At 41.8% G+C, this 19,265-nt stretch overlaps 1 protein-coding gene across 6 annotated transcripts in view; it reads left to right on the forward strand.

The window, feature by feature from the left end:
- Ncoa7 (nuclear receptor coactivator 7) overlaps window positions 1-19,222 on the forward strand; it is a 161,418-nt gene extending 142,196 nt beyond the window's left edge. For 3 of the 6 annotated variants that reach the window (NM_001432413.1, NM_001432412.1, NM_001432414.1), the window contains 6 exon segments: window positions 1,815-1,962; window positions 9,725-9,856; window positions 11,095-11,247; window positions 16,297-16,392; window positions 16,789-16,862; window positions 17,170-19,222. In NM_001432413.1, the coding sequence (NP_001419342.1) occupies window positions 1,815-1,962; window positions 9,725-9,856; window positions 11,095-11,247; window positions 16,297-16,392; window positions 16,789-16,862; window positions 17,170-17,305 (739 nt within the window). In that variant the 3' untranslated portion in view covers window positions 17,306-19,222. 6 annotated transcript variants of the gene reach the window in all.
- The last annotated feature ends 43 nt before the right edge of the window (window positions 19,223-19,265 follow it).

Below are 19,265 nucleotides of genomic sequence, written 5' to 3' on the forward strand. Positions count from 1 at the left end.
ATACTCATGAAAAATCCACCAACAGGGCATTGTAGTTCCTAACCATGTACTAAGCACAAGGGCACTCAAGTTCATAAAAGAAACATTACTACAGCTTAAATCTCATAAATATCTTCACAGTAACAGTGTGAGACTTCAAGAGAAGCCATCTAGACAAAAACTAAACAGAGAAGTGTTGGAACCGATATTGTAAACTAAATGGACATTAGAGATACTTATGAAACATTCCACCCAAACACAAAAGAATATGCCAATACCTCATAGAATTAACTCCAAAACTGACCATATGTCCAAACAAAAAGCAAGTCTCAAAAGATACAAGAAAATTGACCTGACGACACCCTACATCCTATCTGACCATCATGGATTAAAGCTGGACATCAACAACAGAAACAAAGTTTACTAACCTGTAGAACCTGAACAACTCATTACCAAACAAAAAGTGGGTTAAGATGGACATTAGGACGACGTTAAACACTTTCTAGAGCTGAATGGAAACCAAACTACAACATGACTTATGAGATACAGCGAGGATGAGGGTGCTTCTGCAAGTGAACATGCTGACGGTGTAGAAATGTAGGCTCGCCATGGCTCATTAACTTGTAAGACGCAGTGTAGTAATTTAATTTCAGTGCAGTAATTAAAGACTCACACAAAGACTAGTAATGTGGTGAATGCATTATTATGTAACATTGCGTGTAATGCAGTTATTTCTTGGCTCCCATTCCAAAGAAAACTTTGTATTTCCTGAGTAATCCTGGACAAGAGCAGATGGGCAGGTGGGAGTCTAAAGCAGTTTGATTAGAGCTGGGATGGGGATTGTATTTGTTTAACTTCTATCAGTTTTGGGAAAGTACTTTGATATAACCGAAGCTTCTTAAAAAATAAACTGTCCGTAAACTTTCTTCCAGTTTCTTCAAATTAAAATTGTTTTGTAATTACAAGAGACTATAAAAACCATCTCTTGCCCCATCCCTTACTATCATAGTTATAGATTAAAAAAAAAATGTTTTTTTTTTTTTTGGTTTTTTTTTTTTTTTTTTTTTTTTTTTTTTCGGAGCTGGGAACCAAACCCAGGGCCTTGCGCTTCCTAGGCAAGCGCTCTACCACTGAGCTAAATTCCCAACCCCCCAAAAAAAAATGTTTTAAAAGGTTAGAAAAACTACTGTTGGAGACTGGTAGATACTAAAACTCCCAACCTCTACTGAGCACTGAGCAATTTCTTTCTTGATTATAGCCAGAGAGATGCTTCTGAAATGTGTTTCCTGAATATAAGAAATGAGAGAAACCAGAAGCAGAGGCCAGGCCTGTACCACAAGCAGTAGGGCTTCCCAAGGGTAAAACTGTGCTGTTCCTGGTAACTTCTTACTATGTTAGTGCTTGGAGGCCTTTCTGTTATATAATGTATCTCACACTATAGCAAGACTCTGGGCTTTGCTTTTGTTCTTACCTAAAGCCTCAAGTCAACCTTTTCCCCCTGTCAGTTTGTATCCAGTAAGTGAAAGTCAGCTGAAGAAAAATTTGGTGTACTATGTCATTGGGGATTTTCCACTTTCTGCCCTATCTCTTGATCTTTCTTTCAGATTGAGGCAGTTTCAGCAGTGGCCGGTGCTTGTGGGATTTTGCATTGTTTTGTAGGTTCCTATTTTCTGAGTTTGGGAGCCACTCACAAAGGTAACCTTGACAGTGGGGATTTCCTACTCTAAAACAATTCGCCAAGCAGGAAAAAGGTTGCTGCAGGTACTCGAGGTGCTACTGCTGCCTGCCAGGAGCATGGACTCAGTGTTAACATGCATCATGAACATGTTTTCCAGGGTGGATCACTTGTACACCTTCTTCGTTCAGTGGTCTCCTGATGTCTATGGGAAAGATGCCAAGGAGCAAGGCTTTGTGGTGGTTGAGAAGGAAGAACTGACCATGATCGACAATTTCTTCAGTGAGCCGACCACCAAGAGCTGGGAGGTAAACACCTAGGCAAGAGAAGAGGCTGCCCTGGGCTCTGAAATGCCAAAGCAGACAAAATGGTCTTGCGCTCAGATTTAAAAAAAAAAAAAAAAGAACTATTAGTAGCTGATACTATCCTTTTATTTTTCTAATGTATTTAAAATGCATTCTGAAACTCTGTCTCCTGTGTCATATAAGAATGGATGGGTAGCTGGATTTGACTGGCAGTTACAGCTTGCTAACCCTGAGTTTTCTTTATCAAATTAAACCATCATATATCAAGTACCTCTTTGACTGGGGGCAGGTTAGACATATCTGTGTCTCATAAGCTTACAGGACTGAGACAGGCAAGAGGGGACAAAGGGGACTATATCTGTCACTCCTTCCTGCCTTTAAGCCTGTTTTTTATTTTCATGGATGTCTCTGGAATCTGGTCCTTTGCCTCCATCTTTCTTTGTTCTTATCTTGAATTCCTTGAAGTAGTTTCATCCTCCTGTCTTAGATAGATGGTGATTGCATTCAGGGACATCTCACTACCATCTATCAGGGTGAGTGGCGTAAGGGTTCCTCCATTGTTTATAGCCATCTAGACCATTGTATTCCTGGAGAGTGTACCCCCACACTTGCTCTGCTCCTAGGCAGTCAAGCATGGCCACAGAAAACCTAGCAACCAAAGCCAGTCATGGTGGCACATGCCTGTTGTCCTGCCATTCCATAGGCAAGGACGGAAGGATCTTTTGAGTCCAAGAGTTTGAGATCAACCTAAGCAGCACAGGCTAGACCTCATCTCAAAGGACAAAGCAAAGCAAATACCACAAAGCAAGCAGAATGGTACCAAGACAGATGGACAGTTTCTGAATCTGTCTGGCTCCTCCCTCATAACTAGAAATCTTTCCTTGTTGTAACCTCTCACCGGTCATCTTCAGCCGCCTAACCCACTTCAGCATCCATGCATCCTAGCATTCGGTCTCCCACCACTTTACAAAGAGGAAGGAATTACAGAGATGTATTTTCTGGTCCTCCCTCTCCTGCATTTTAAAGGATCAGTTATTACATTCTTCATTTCTGGTTCAGAGGAAAGAGACTCTTTTCCTCTCTGAGGCTGCCTCCTGTCTTATTAGCCGTAGCTATCTTATGCATCTTGAAATGCTTTCTCCATCCTGTGTGGCTCCTGAACTTTCACCAGGATATGATGTTTTGTTGCTTTTTTTAGGGGAAAAAAAGGAAAAAATATCTCATCTACTTTATTTGTGTGTGTGTGTGTGTGAGAGAGAGAGAGAGAGAGAGAGAGAGAGAGAGAGAGAGAGAGAGAAGAAAGGGGGGTGCTTTATTCTATAGTCAGCACCCACCTTCATTCCCCCTTTGGGGGGGTCTTTCATTGGTTTGAAAGTAGCCAAAGAGGCTAGGGCAGCTGTCTGATTCTCTGGGTCCTCCTGTCTCCCTCTCTCATGCACCACCATCTATAACTTTTGTACTCTCCTAGGGACTATGAATTGGACTCAAATCCTCATGCCATTTAACTCAAGGCGAGCTGTTTCCTCATTGAGCTATCCTCAGCTACTTCCCTTGAAGGTCTTCACTTTTCTTACTGCTCCCCTCTCTGTTGCCACCTAACTTTTGGATAAAAACTGCATTGTGTCATTGTCTCCAGCTTCTCAGTTGCCCTTTGAACCCTATTCCCTGCAATGTGAATTGCACCAAAACCCCCATACACCCCATACTTACCACCTACTTTTACTTAAATAGCCGTGTTCCTCTTTCCTACAAGATGCTATGATAGAGCTCACAGATGGCTCATAAGCCTAGCACACTCTAAAAGACATGAAGATACACCAGGCAGCTTCATTTCTGATAAATATCAGCAGAGGGGATCCTTTATCAGGAATAGTTAATTTTCTTAGTGAGGCTCTGGTCTTTCACCCAATACAGAACTCTAGGAAGAAAATTTAGACCCATGATGGGGACTAACCCTTTCCTGGCTAGGCCTGAATATCCTGAGACAAAGGCACCATCTTGTTGAGAGCATATTTCCCCCTTTCTCCATTCATCTGGCATTCGGATCTCATCTGCTGTCATCTGTATGGGGAGAAGAGACCTCTCAGCACTGACAGCCAAAGACAAGGGGCCAAGGAAGCGTAGGAATGACATAGGTCCGCCCCAGGGTCTAGAGGAAAAAGAGTTGGGCAGTTAGCCCCAAAGCCACTGAGGAAAGTGAAAGAGTGAAAACTCTTTGGAAAGTTGTAACTTGACCCTGTGTTGAAGGAGGAGAGAGAGGAAAGACTTCTTTCGGACCTCTTTGCCCATACCAAAGCTGATGATTTGGGGGAAAGAAAGGGCAGCTGGAGTAAGATAATAGACTAGGAAGCTCCTTTATGTCTTTCTGTCCATACGGGAGACAAGTAATGCTCAGAAGCATCGTGATAGGCACCCCTGTCCCTCAGCTTCATGCTGTGAAGGAGAATTGTCAACTCCCATAGGAGTTAATGGGGTTTAATCTTCAGGATACCCAGAATAACTCATTACCCTAGAAAATTTTTGTTTCTGCTCATTTTATTATATTTTAGTGGCATCCAAGCCACAAACGCAGGTATAATACCAGATCCTTCTCTTTCTTTATCTTGACTAGGCTGTTCATCTTTGATCAGAACCCCATTGACTCTGCTTAATCATTGTAGGGCCCTGTACCCCTCTCCCTTGCCAGAACCTCTTTATTCCACCTGGACTTTTGCACCTCACTTGGACTCCAGTCTCCACCGACCCCACCTACCAGCCCATTCTCACCTTGTACTCAAGGCCTTCAAACATTCCTTATGTCTTCATTTCATCAATACAATGCATGTCCGTTATGAAAACTTGGAAAGTAGAGGGCAGACGTTAAATAAAATCTAATCATACTTGTGCTTTTCATACATTTCTTTGGACTTTATTTTCTGTTATATCTGGGCACATGGGCTCCCCCTTTTAGTTCACACAAAGATTCTGTTCTAAGTAGTTGGCATATGCTTTCCCTACCTGTTGTAGCCTTGGAATTGTTTTAAGTGTTTTAGACCTTAGTTTTTTAATGCCTGCTTTTGTTTGTCTGTTTGCTTGCTTGCTTTAATAGGTCTATAAGTTAAGTTAGCCTCAAACTCAGGTTTCTGCTACAGGTTCCCAAGTACAGTAATTACAGAGAAAAACCATGCATCCTCCAACTAGTTGCTAATATTTTTATAGCTGTTATAATTTATTTAACAGTTTCCAGCTTGAGTTATTATATTTTTTGAATATTATTGTTTGAGTTATTATATTGTTTTATAAGAATAAGGTTTTCCACCTTAATTATTTAAAGAATTTCCTGGATGAGGAATTATGAGGGATGAAGACAGTGGATTTCTAAGGCTCCTGAGTTTTATGTGTCATCAACTAAACTCACCACCAGCCTGAGGAACTTCCTACTGGGACCTGCCAGCGAAAAGGATTGTCAATATTACGCCTTTTTCCTTCTCCTAAAAATGCCTGCTAAATTAAAAAGTGGGTAGTGTTAGCCTGTAATTTAATTTTCATCTCCTTGATTATTGCTGAGCCCAAAATGAGCATGCTCACACACGAGTCAGCCCCCTCTGCGTTTCTTGCTGCTTCTCATTTTTCTACAACCCATTTTCCTAGAGCAGTGGCCCTCAGCCCTCCTAGTGCTGCAATCCTCACCATGTGGTGACTCCCACCCATTGCTAATTCATAACTGTAATCTTGCTATTGTTATGTTATTAACAATGTATTGCTAATCTTGTTATAGAATTGATATGTGGGATATCTGATACACAACTCCCAAAGGAGTTGCAGCCCACAGGCTGAGATCCACAGCCCTAAAGAGACATTAGCAGTTCTCTACTCCACTGACTTCTTGTGATAAGAGAAACCTTTTTCTGTGTGTTTGACAGGTATTTACTCGTTTAGTTTGTCTTTTGATGTTGGTGGCTTTTGTGTTTGTTTTGTTTTTTTCTGTTTTTTTAAATCTATAGGTAGTCCTATAGTCCATAGTTGATTGATATATATATATATATATGATAGGTTTTATTTTTAGTAATAATGTTTCCCATTACTATTGAGTGATTTTTGAGATTTCCTTCATTTTAAAAGGTCTTGTGTATGTTGTCAATTTAACTTACCATTTAAATACGTAAGTGTACTCATACACTCCCAGGCTTAAAGCTATGAGCACCATGTAACCCAATCCTCCCGCTCACATAGCATTGTCTCATATGTGTGTAAGTGTGTGTACATGAGAGGTGCTGTATGATCTATGCTCACAAGCATGTGCTAGTGGTATACATGCTCCTGGGCATGCGTGAGAAGGTCATAGGAAAGTGTTTGGTGTCACAGTCCATCACTTTCTACCATATTTCTTTGAAACAGCTTCCCTTACTGAACACTGAGCAAGGCTGGCATCTTGAAAGTCCCAGCCATCCTCCTGTTCCCATGTTCCACAGTGCTGGAATTACAAGCCTGCCAGGGGCTGTGCCTGGCCTTTTACAAGTGCTGGCATCTGAACTCAGCTCTTCATGTTCTCATAGAAGTACCTTTTTTACAATGAGCCATAGCTCAAGCCCTCTGAATTTTTAAAAAGTCCAATCCTAGACCTTTACATCAGGATACTTTGGTTTAGTAAGGTCATAGGAAGGATGTTTGAATGTATATTTTTCAAAGCTCCAAGATGACTAAGCCACTACCTAAAGACTATACATGGACTGATCCTGGACTCTGACCTCATAGGTAGCAATGAATATCCTAGTAAGAGCACCAGTGGAAGGGGAAGCCCTGGGTCCTGCTAAGACTGAACCCCCAGTGAACTAATCTATGGGGGGGGCGGCAATGGGGGGAGGGTTGGGAGGGGAACACCCATAAGGAAGGGGAGGGGGGAGGGGGATGTTTGCCCGGAAACCGGGAAAGGGAATAACACTTGAAATGTATATAAGAAATACTCAAGTTAATAAAAAAAAAAAAAAAAAAAAAAAAAGCTCCAAGATGAATCTGAAAAACAGCTAGGTTTTAGAACTACTCCTCTGTGAGACAAGACCCATTCAAGACACTGAAGAAAGTTCTTTACTCTTTCAGATCTTACCCACCTTTCTCATCTCTTCTCTAGGGCTCTTTGTTCTTCAGCCATTGGGAACCATTTCTGTCCCCTTTCTGCAACTCTGCACCTGGCATATCTCCCCCTCCCCCACCCACAGATGGACCCACCCATTCCCTTGTGAATAAGCCCTCTCGGGTCACAGCAGCTGTCCCAACACTTCTCTGAGCACATCCAGCTCCTTTATTGCCTGTCATGGCGTTTGTTTGACTATAATTTCATTTCCTATCACTCATCCATAAGAAACTGTGGGCTGTGTCCCTGTGCCTGGCAACACACCTGGCATGCCCCAGAATACAGGAAGTGCTTAAAAATGTTGGCACTCTCCAGCATCCAGGAAGCACTTAATTAACGTGTTCTATCATGAAATGCCAGGCACTGAAAATGGTGCTTCTCCCAGGAACAGAATCCAAGCGATTTTTGCCCTGGGTTGTTAGGTGTGTGCATGGGGGGTCAGTCCTGGCTGATGTGTTGTGTCCACTCATCTGTCAGAGTATAACTTAAAACCTACCCCGGGACCCTGAGCCTTCAGCAGCCCTGGGACTCGTGCCTGAAGACAAGTGTGGAAGAGTAACAGAAAGATAGGTGAAAATTGATCTCTTGCAGATCTGTATTTCTTTCCAAACCTGTGTCATCTGATCAGAGGATCAAAGAGAACCCAGTAGAGGACTTTTATCAGTCACTACATGTATCCCATAATGCGAAACAATAAACTATACTTTGCCACCTGTTTTGTCAGACTACACGTGAGATGGCGTTGTTCAGTGCCTCCCGTAAATCAGAAGTGCTCCCACTCTTTCAAGTTACTTATGCCAACAAAGTCTTAAAGTAGCGTAGAAACTGTTGTTGCCGTAGTGAGCCTGCCCACCGCCCCTGCCGAAGGCTCCTTCTGTTTGTTTGTAAGATTCAAAGATGCAGGAACCCACCCTCGCCCGGTTTAAAAATGGAGGTTGAACCTTAAAGAAGAAGGTAAAAGAAAACCCTGAAGAGACAAGGAGAAGACAGCTCAGTTACCTACCTAGAGGGCATAAGAGGAAGAGTTCAGGAGAAGCGGGGGAGGGGGTGGGAACCACAACACTGGGACAATGGGGTTTTATTGTACTGCTAGGTTTCAAAGGTGAAAGTGTCATTTTACAAACTCCCGCTCTGCCTGACAGGAAGTGTGCCTGCTCTAAATCCTAATTTGGGTGTGTTCCTGTAGAAATGTTGAACCCCTCCTGAGGGAAACAGAAACTCAATCGTGCAGGAAGCTAGATACCGAAAGAAAGAAAAAAAACCACACCAGTGTAGGTCAGCCTGTCAGCCAGTGGCTGGTGTGCAGGCAGCGGGAGAGAGACCGGTTCTTCTCTGTGGCCACAGTGTTCTCTCCCAGCACCATGCGAGGCAGAAGACTGCCCCTGGACATTCAGATTTTCTATTGTGCCAGGCCTGACCAAGAGCCTTTCGTGAAGGTAGGTGGGCGTGTGTCCCGTGCCTGGGAGCCAGGATGCCGGCTGGGGAGCCGGCTGTCTGTCATGGGCATGCGTTTGGAATTCCTTCTAGTTAGAAAATATTGAGCACGTTCTCGTATTTCCTGTGAAGGCTTTTGCTCCCTCTTTCTGAAATCCTAAATCCTTACTTGACTTGTATTCCCCAGCCTCAGCTTGGACTATTTATGTTTTATAGACTTTGAAAAATAGAAACAAAGCTTTGCTTTAATACTTTGCTTAGTCCGTTAAAAATGTTAGCTTTGTGGTTCTGTGAAAGTGTTTCTGTAACTTCTCCATCAGAAGATAGGAAATGCATAAGTGTATTTCCCTCCCAAAATTCAGCTCGGAAGATGAATAATCTGTCCATGTCATTGTATGTTTTGGAAGTCAAACCATGCATTACCTGACAACTCTCACTAGACGTAAGTTAGATGCCTTCTCTCCGTAACATAGCTGTCGCTGCTACTAAATATACCTGGGCATTTTAGAGAACTAATTACCTCTCACTTGTTTCATGCAGTGATTTGCTGAGAAGTTAAGAGGGACAAAATGTTGTTTTTAAGATGAGAATGTTAGTAGTTCATAAGCCCAACTGTATTTAAATAATTGATGTGTGTAATATAATGTTTTCCAATCTTGATGGGAAATTTTTGATCATTTTGAACTGTAGAGAGTGACTCGTGGCCTGGCTGTGGTTTAGGGTAAAGCTCGCTCTGCCTCCCATCCGTTTGCTTCTGGTGGCCGTTATCATTCATCATTCTAGTCTTGGTTGCTGTGTACACAACCAGGAAGCTTAATTGAAACCTATCCTTATCGCCCCAAGCTCTCTATTTATAGACATTCTGTAGGATCTCTGATGATTTCCTTTACGATTTAAATTTGGACTCACCAGCTCCAGGAGCCTAGCTTAATTGTTTTCAGGGATATAATCCTTGTGGAGCTACTCAGTTTGGAGCAGGAGGGAAGAGCAAAACTGGAAAGCTTGTGACTTTAAATCATGCGTACTAAATGCTCAGCTGTCGTGGGTTAAACTCTGCATTTGTTCTGGGTTTGAAAATTCATCATTTCCCCCAAAGTTCTTGTCTGTTTCTCCCCTGCGACCCAACACTCCACCTTTTAGTCAGAGGTGTGCCCCAGGGTTGTTTGGGGAAAGTGCATCTCATCTGGGCTTTCACATTGGCTCTTTCTGTCCTTACTTTAGATCATCACAGTTGAGGAGGCAAAACGCAGGAAGAGCACTTGCAGCTACTATGAGGAGGAAGAGGAGGAGGAGGAGGGACTGCCCATCCTGCAGTCCCACAGTGCGCTCCTGGAAAACATGCACATCGAACAGGTGGGTTCTCCACGGACTGAACATGGCTTCAGGGCCTCATGGAGTGTCCCGTGGCCTGAGAGAAGCAGCTAGGTGAGGAAGCAGAGGCACAGAGCCTAACCACAGCCAGCATTGCTTCCCCACTTCTGAAATGTTACCACAGCCCTCTTCATGGCCTTCCTGGCAGCCGACAAGACCTGAAGAGAAGGCCATTACTCAACATGGAAGTGACCTATAAAGGATCCAATATATTAAATATATTTACTATGTAAAGTACATATTATAAAAAAGTTAACATTATAACAGTATATAATTAATCTGCGTGTACTTTGCATTTTCTGAAAAGTTTGCTACTTGAATTTTGTGACGTATTAGTGTTTAGTGAGGTGAATGTAGAATCTTTTATACTTTTTTCCACCTGTTAGATTAGGAATGTGAATTCCTGAAGCCTTAAAGACTCCAAGCAGGAAGGCCCAGGGGCTTGGCCAGACTTCTATAGAGGTGCGCTTGATGCCGCCTGCCCTGCCACCGACTTCCAGCATTCCATCTCGATAGTGCTTCTCGGAGAGACTCTTTATTAGTGTTTATGGCACCTAGCTTAAGCTAAATATAGTTGACAGACGCGGGAACAAGGTGGACAAAGTCTCTGTGAACTCATGGAAAACGCAGGTGCTTCCTTGGTCTGTGTGACACCGTAGTCAGTAGCAGCTTCAAACCTAGGAACACTTAGAGCAGCTGAAAAAATATAAAGTGACGGAGAGCCAGGTTGAATTGTAAAGGAAAGAATATGTCTAGTGAATGCCCCTTTGGTTGGCTGGGTTTGCGCCAAGTCTTCAGATAAACAATGTTACATTACTAGGGACACCTTGCTCTGGGATGTACCTCAGAGTCCTCTAGTGACATTGTAGCTGTGTTGGTTTGTGTAACAAATTTCTGTGACATTCGGGATTAGCACAGATTTACCTAAGAACACTTTTTTTTTTTTTTTTGATGTGACTATCTTATCAGTGACACTGGAAGCTGATAATCAGGCTCTGGGTGAGCAAGGCATCTCCTGGGCAGCATCCTAGCCAAGGCAAACACTCTCCAGGTTTCCCTTCTCTTTCTCAGCTAGTGGTAAGAAACGTTTGCCAGGGAAGAACAAGTCAGGATGGTCGTGCACGGTCCTTTAGTTTGAACCACAGGCAGGCAGTTAGTTAACGCACTGCTTCGTGACTCATTGGTGGTTAATCTCTGTTTTTCCTTGCTTGGATTGGCAGCTGGCCCGACGCCTTCCAGCCAGGGTACAAGGCTATCCCTGGAGACTGGCCTACAGCACATTAGAGCATGGAACAAGCTTAAAGACTCTCTACAGGAAGTCAGCATCTCTAGACAGTCCTGTTCTTTTGGTCATCAAAGACATGGATAACCAGGTGAGGCCCGTTTGTCTCTCAGAGAACATGTATCTTGTTTTTTGTTTTGTTTTGTTTTTTGAGAGATAAGATTTCAATGTATCTCAAGCCATATAACCTAAGGTGTTTTTCAAACTCCTGATCTTTTTACATCCACCCTCTGAGGGCTAGAATAATTAGTGTGTGTGACCATAAGTGATTAAATAGAGCTGTGAATCAAGCCCAGGGCCACATGCGTGCAGGACAAACTCTGCCCACTGAACTGTATCCCCACCTGAAAAGATATTGAGGTGGTAAGGTTTTAGGAATACCCAACAGTAGACAGACTGCTATATTGACTCCCATGCTCAGGCTAAATGGATTTGGCCATTCTTGGTTTTTGTCCTCCTTTTCTTGTCTTTGTTTGTTGGTGTATTTTGAAATCCTGATATAAAGAAAATGGAGCGATTGCATGCTGAGAAATCCCCCCGTGCTGACCATGAAGTAGAAAACAACAACCTAAAGAGGTTGAAAAGTAGAAGTTAGGGACAAGCGTCGGTACAGTTGCAAAGACGATCCCAGTGGCATACCAGAGTTTTATCCTATGGGTCTTAAGTAGTGCCCACTAATGATGTCTACTGGGTAGGGGATAGTCACTGACTGTTCATTGGTTCTGGAGTTTAGTGGTTCAGCAGCCACAGGAAATCCTTTCCTGATGGTACTCTTACCTGTGTGCTGGCCACCCTTTCTGTGGGTCATTCGAGCTATTATATAGTACCCCATCTGTTCTACACTGTTACCACCTCCTTCAAATCGGCTTACATTGCGCATGGAATACACGCAGACCTTTCATTTCCTGTTCAATCAGGCCAGTACATGCTGCAATTCAACCTCATTAATCAATCTAGTTAGTTTAGTCATGGTGTGTCCAATCAACGCCCGTTATGTTCAGAATAGCTCAGGTCAGATCTTTGTCATCCAGGCTTCTTGGAATAAAAGTGTTTTAAAATTTGGATTTTGGGGAGTCATGGACTATTTATATATGTATAAGAAGATATCTTGAAGCATGAGATCAGAGTTGTTTCACAATAATACACAGACACATGCACGGTGGGGGGGGAGTGTGTGTGTGTGTGTGTGTGTGTGTGTGTGTGTGTGTGTGTGTGTGTGTGTGTGTTTTGTAATTTTGCTCATGAAACAGGTTCTCAGTGCAGATCTTTCTGCTTCTGGCATCATGTGGGCACTCAGAAAGTTTGGGACTTGAAGGAGTTTTCTGGTTGCTCAATCTGTTATGCTCAGCTGAGGAGCTGTGTAGCACAACTCTCTATCCTGCCAATTACCTCTCTGCATGAGGTACATATGTATATATATATGTGTATGTATGTATGTATATATGTATGTATATGTATGTGTATGTATGTATATATGTATGTGTATATATGTATATGTATGTATGTATATATGTATATGTATGCATATATATGTATGTGTATATATGTATATGTGTGTGTGTATATATATATATATACACATGGCCTACATCTAATCCATGCACTTGGAAGGCAGAAGAGGTGACTCAGTGGCTCAACACCAGCCCTGTCTACAAAGTGAGCTCTAAGGCTGCCAGGACAACACAGTGAAACCCCTGTCCAAAAAAATATTATGGCCCTGGTGAAGTTATGGAAGACACAGTTTTTATGGCCTTGTTGCCATAATAAGAATTATGGAAATTAAAATCTGTTACTATATTTACTCTTATTATATCAGGATTGATAACATCTCATTTAATAATGGTCCAAGGCAGGGTTGGGGATTTAGCTCTGTGGTAGAGCGCTTGCTAGGCCCTGGGTTCGGTCCTCAGGTCCGAAAAAAAAAAAAAATAATGGTCCAAGGTGAACAGTGGGAACAATTAAGATAGAAATCAAAATAATACCACAGTTTTTAAAGTGACATAGAAAGTTAGGAAATGTTAGAATCATTGGTGCTATTATGTCTTGGATAAGATTGTGACTAGATACAGTTCAGTTACAAAAATGTATATAGTTCTGTCCGTTTAGCAGTAGTATCCAACCTGTCCGCACTGAGAAGGTATCAGTGAGGCACAGTTTTGCTATTCCTGCCAGCAGTGACATAACAGAGGCCTGAGGCTGACACTTACATGTTGTCAGGGAATAGAGCAGAGCTTCTCAGCTTCCTGGTGCTGCAGCTCTTTTAATAGAGTTCCTCATGTTGTAGAAACGCCAACCATAAAATTATTTTGTTGCTACTTCAAAACTGTAATTTAACTTCTGTTATGAATCATAATATAAATATCTGATATGCAGCCCCCGAGGGGGTCATGACCTACAGGTTGAGAACCACTGGAGTAGAGTCTTAACATATCATAAATCCTGCAGATGCATGTGCTGCTGTGAATCTTTGGACATTAGCTCTGAACATTCCAGCCCCTCCATCCTGAGGAAAGGTGGCTTTACTGTTTATGGGAATATGACAGACACATTAAAAAACTAATGTTAGCCATGCCGAAGGAGAGTGAGGAGCTGCAGAGAATTGTGGGAATCATAAAAGCAACAATCCTTTACAGTCTGGAAATTGTCCTGAAGGCATGCAGCAAACGAAGAAATATTTATACAAGAAGACCTAATAAATCTCAGTAATAACAATGAAATTCTTTGCACTTGAGATACAACCCAATTCCCACCTCTCCAAACCCCAGTTCAAACCCTTAGTTTTACTGTGGACTTGTGTGACCCAGGAGATGGGGTCCCCTCTTCTCTTAGCTGCCAGTTTTCTGCCCCTTCTAACAGACCCAGCACTTCTTATACCCCTCCAAAGTTCATTGTTTCAGAGATGAAAATTCAGACAAGTATGGCCCAGTGGGAGAAGTCCTTTTCCTCCAGCCAGCCCACATACTCACATCCCAGACGCGGCAGGTTGTGAATACCACAGGCTTCATTGTTCTCATCCTAACAGTAGATGGCTATGCATTATTTGAAACAACCCAAGACCAGATCAGCATTCTGCTACTAAAGCAACGTTGCTTTTCTAAGAAAAGCAGACAGATGCATAGCTGAAAGTCCAGTTTAGTGCCTAAGGAACTTGTTCCAGAGGGAGAAGCTGGGATAGGACATGAAGCCCTGACCCCCTTCCCACAGAGCTGGGGGGGTGTCGTTTGATGAGTACAGAGGTTCAAGGCCAAGGATATTCCCAGCAGTGATTACGTTTTGGCTACAAACAGTTGAGGAGAGTTGAGTTCACCATGGAAACATGCTTCCCTAGCCTGTGTGAGGCCCTGAGTTCAGTTGTTAGCACCACAAAAAAAAAAAAAATGCAGTTAGACATTCACGGGTTTTATGTTACCCTTCATTCCGTCCTTTCCAGTTTTCTTTAGTTATACAGATTCCTTTCTCTCTGTTATTGCTAAGTGTATTGCATTTTCATTATACAGAAATCTTAATGTACAAACCGTTTTGTGTTCCTTTCCCCCTAAAGAAACTAATAAAAAAAAAGAGCCTAAATCTTTGTTTATATAGTTGTTGGGAAACAGACTCGATAGTGTAGCCCTGGCATTGTTCAATCCGCAGTTCTTAAATAGATTTCCATGATCACTTAAAAAAAAATAACGGAGAAATATGATATAGAACCTTGCAGAGGGCTAGAGACAGCATTTCCCATTGGTTTATCTGAAAACAGCTCGTGTCCCACCTCTTAAAGGATTCCGTTACTCTCATGTCATATTTTAAAATTACGCTTTTAAAAAGAAATAGGTGCCCCCCTCTTGTATTCCAGGTCTGTTATTAGGAGAAGAGAAAGTAATTGCTTATGTTTTATTATAAGATTTTTTCTTCGTTTTTAGCAGTTGTAGAGAAAATTGGGGGGGGGTGTAGGAAGTATGAAAATCTTTAGAATTAGAAATCTGTAGTGTTCAGTATTAAATAGAAGTAATGAAAAAGACAGCACACAGTGATTTTGAACCAGTTAAAGTATTCTTTGAATTGTTAGACATTTTCAAATAACCTCTACAAAAGCAGTGTTTTTCAAGTAGGCTTTGCAGTGGAGGATGCAGGAGTCACTGAATGACCTTTTCAAGATATAGTTGACTCCATCTCCTAACTCTCACCTGTATGCACTGATAGGATAGGAACAGAAGGTCCAGAAGCCGAGGCAGTAATGACCAGAATCTATAACTTGACTCTCCTACCTCCCAGAAGAGTCATGGATATAGTAAATACATCACGGTTAGCTGGGCAGTGGTAATTCCAGCACCCAGGAGGCAAAAGCAGATGGATCTCTGTGAGTTTGAGGCCACCCTGGTCTACAGAGTGAGTTTCAGGACAGCCAAGGCTCTGTAGAGAGACCCAGTCTCAAAGCTCACTTCCCATCCCTCAAAAATCACATCTAAAGGCGAGTTACCTTTAAATTCAAACCTACTTCAAACTAAGTATTCTCATCAGTCATCTTTAAGTATTTTCATCTCTCGTTATTAAAAGCCGAAAGGGAGGAAAGTTTATCTTTGAGAGGGCAGGATGTTCAGCCTTGGTCTCACTCATAAAACACATGAGAAAGCTAGACATGATGGCTCGTGCCTACAGCACCAAGAGGCTAAAGCAAGGAAAGTTTGTGGAACACTAGTGGCCCACCTAGGCTACACAGTGAGTTCCCGTCCAGCCTACTGTATTATAAGACTCTGTCCCAAGCAACAAAAGAAAATATAAAACCAAATCCTTCTAGAAATGTCCTGTCACTCACTTGTTTCTATTTTTTTTCTGTCATTCTCCACATTCGACTTCAGCAGCCTTTTAACTGCTGAATTCTTGGCCTCTATAACAATTAATGCAATGCCTCCAAGCTTCTCTGATGGATTCTCCACATACCAGGAAACCTGGCCACATGGGTTCCAGTTAGAGCCGAGGGTATTGTAATTGCTTTGTTTGATGGGTTTTTTTTTTCCACTTAAAGAGTTCTAATTTAATAATAACCTTTGCTGAAAGAGTTATAAGATCTCAGAACAATAGTGTATCAAACATACTTCAGAAGGTCTCTCTATGGGAGTTTAATTTTGAAAGTAAATCTTCTGTTTTCTTTTAATAGATATTTGGGGCGTATGCAACTCATCCCTTCAGGTTCAGTGACCACTATTACGGCACGGGCGAAACGTTTCTCTACACCTTCAGTCCTAATTTCAAGGTACCTGGATGGGTGAAATGCTTGAATGGGCAGGGTGGTGTTGTTAGCAGTCGGGGTGAAAGGGAGGCTCAGACACTGGGATAGTGGGTTTCCTGTAATCCCTCCTGCATTCCTTGCTCTCAGTCTAGTTCTCCATGACTGTAGCATACAGACTGCTTAGAGTCCCAGCGTTAGGAGTTTCTCAGTCTGTGATGCAGGGAGAGATTGAAGGTCAGAGCCAGCACATTATGGAATTATTACTATTTCATAGTCATTGGTGATCTCATAGCCATTCCTTCAAGTCCTTGGTTACTCGAAGGGATGTTTCCTTTGTACACAACGTGACTATTCAGGTGTCTTCTCTGTTAATTCTCTGAATTGAAGTGTTGGTGCTCTGTTTTGTGTTTCTGCCCTTAGGTCTTTAAGTGGAGCGGAGAAAACTCCTATTTTATCAATGGAGACATAAGTTCTTTAGAACTCGGTGGTGGAGGGTAAGGCTCTTGTCATTTTCTTACTTGGGGATCCGCTTAGGCCGAGCTAGTCTATCTGCTTAGATTAATTAGGACAGTGTACTAATGCACACCACTGAGCACCAAAGATAAATGATTTATTAATGTGCCTGAGAGACTACGGCTGCTGTCCTTTAGGAGAGACCTGTCTACACAGCTTGTTCTTGCTTTGTGAGCAGTCTAGAGTTCTGTCTGTCTTGGCCCAGAAGAAAGAGAACCTGGCAGGAAAAGGCAGAAAGCACGTCATGTAAGCCATGTCTGTGACCTTTTTCCTTTAACTTTGTTCCAGGGGACGGTTTGGTCTGTGGCTAGATGCTGATTTGTATCATGGACGCAGCAATTCTTGCAGTACTTTTAATAATGATATCCTTTCGAAAAAAGAAGACTTCATAGTTCAGGACCTAGAGGTATGGACATTTGAGTGAAATCCAGGCTGCCTTAAAACATAACATGGAAAAGACTGGGCTAGAATAGCCGCTTACTGGAAGGCAGGCCCCGGCCCTGGCTGCCTCATCCCACAGCAGCGCTTTCTTTCTATGGTCGTCTCAGAGCATCATCACCGCGCAGACAGATCCTGGAAGGTTGCCTGTGGAGGACAGACACCGAAGACAGAAATCTGAAGTCCAGATTGTTTAAAACAAAAAGACTTTGTACCTCCACTGCTTTCAAATTCACACCATGAGGAATCGGAGTGTTCATAGATGTATGAGTCGGATGCGATTTTTATTTTTGGTAACTGTGAAAAAATAAGATACTGTGGAAGTATATACCTGCTTTATGTATTTATCAGCATAATTTTACCAAATGTATACCTATTGTTTGCCATAGAAAGCTGAATCTGATTTAGAGAAATTGAAAGAATATAGCACTTAAAGGGAATATCTAATTTTTTAAGAACTTTTATTTATTATTTTTAGTATATTATCTGAAATATGTTGATTTTTTTTCTTTTAATGTGTCAAATCCTGAAATAAATGTATGTTTTGTGCTATGTTTGGGAAACAAGTCTCTTTTGATTTGTACAGTTTTATATTCATTTTTTTTGCCCTGATTATTTAGGGTAATATAGTCTTTATTTATTAAGAGAGAGTGTATGTGTGTTTTCAAAAGTTCATTACTGATGTTTTTTGACCTGACTTTATAGAGCGGCTTTTTATTTAGTTTGTAAGGTACTCCTTGAGTACCCTAAGCATTTGTGGGAAACAGAACATGGCATCTCTCACAGTTGTAAGTTGGTGTTTATCGAAATACAGATCTTCACGAACATGAATGTACAAGTCGTCCTTCTACCAAGAGAATGTTTGCTTCTTTTGAAATCGTGTGAATCATGTATTAATAATAGTAACTTGGTCTCTTATTTTACCTCTTTTCTTTTTTTTTTTTTTATTTTACATTGTTTCTTCTCCAGGTGTTTACATGAATGGTAGTCCTCTGTTAAAAGGGAGTGTTTAATTTGTGCGTCTTTAAAGTCAGATAAAAGATGTCAAGTTGGACCAACTTTCTTGGTTTCTGGAATCAATAAGATCCAGATAATAATGATCCAATCCAATAAGGAGGGAAAAAAAAACAATTCAAAGAGTTATATTCATATCACAATTGAAAGAAAAAAGGAAATCTATTTTGTAAAATATAAACTCACTTTCGCATCATAGGGCACCTTTTATTTTAAATAGTGAGAAGTAAAGTCATGAATGCCATTGATCGGCTCCCGTGTATGAAGGCCAAAGACTGCTGATGGAAAGACTTAAATAACAGCCAAAGCCGAAAAGTTGTCTGTCGCCAATTATGCCCCCGTGATCTTTCTGAATGGGAAATGAGCAAACCGTGTTTACACATCTGTTTATGTTCGGAATATTGTCGAGTCTTTAGACTCTTTGTAAGAAAACACTGTCCTGTGCCCTGCCTCAAGCCAGTTGTGTCATTCACTGCCACTCCATACTAGCTTAAGGGAATGCTGTAAAATTTTAAATCTGTAGACCACATACACCTTTTACCCAAGTTCTCCCATTGAGGACTCTTGCTTAAAAACATGCAATTTGACTTTGGTCTGCTCACACACATGATTGGCGAGATCCCAGGAATGTCACGTGGTGATTTTGTTCACCGTTTAGACCGTCTGTAACCATACGCTGTTGATGAACAAGATGGTCATTTTGCCCTGTAGATTACTCTTACCTAGTTTAGTCCGTGATGCTGTACTCGTGAGAGCATTTCCAGATGCTGTGTTCTCTATTTAAAACAGTATTGTCTGAACAGGAACGTGTGGCCCTTCATTATGGATACCAACTACATGTAATGCAGTGCTACTCCAATATTTTCAATAAAGGAATTTATGCATTCAGTGTGCATTTCTTTCCTAGACGTCAGAGACGTGACAGGATCCAT

Source organism: Rattus norvegicus, chromosome 1 (genome assembly GCF_021556685.1).
Source record: "Rattus norvegicus strain SHRSP/BbbUtx chromosome 1, alternate assembly SHRSP_T2T, whole genome shotgun sequence".
NCBI lineage: Eukaryota > Metazoa > Chordata > Mammalia > Rodentia > Muridae > Rattus > Rattus norvegicus.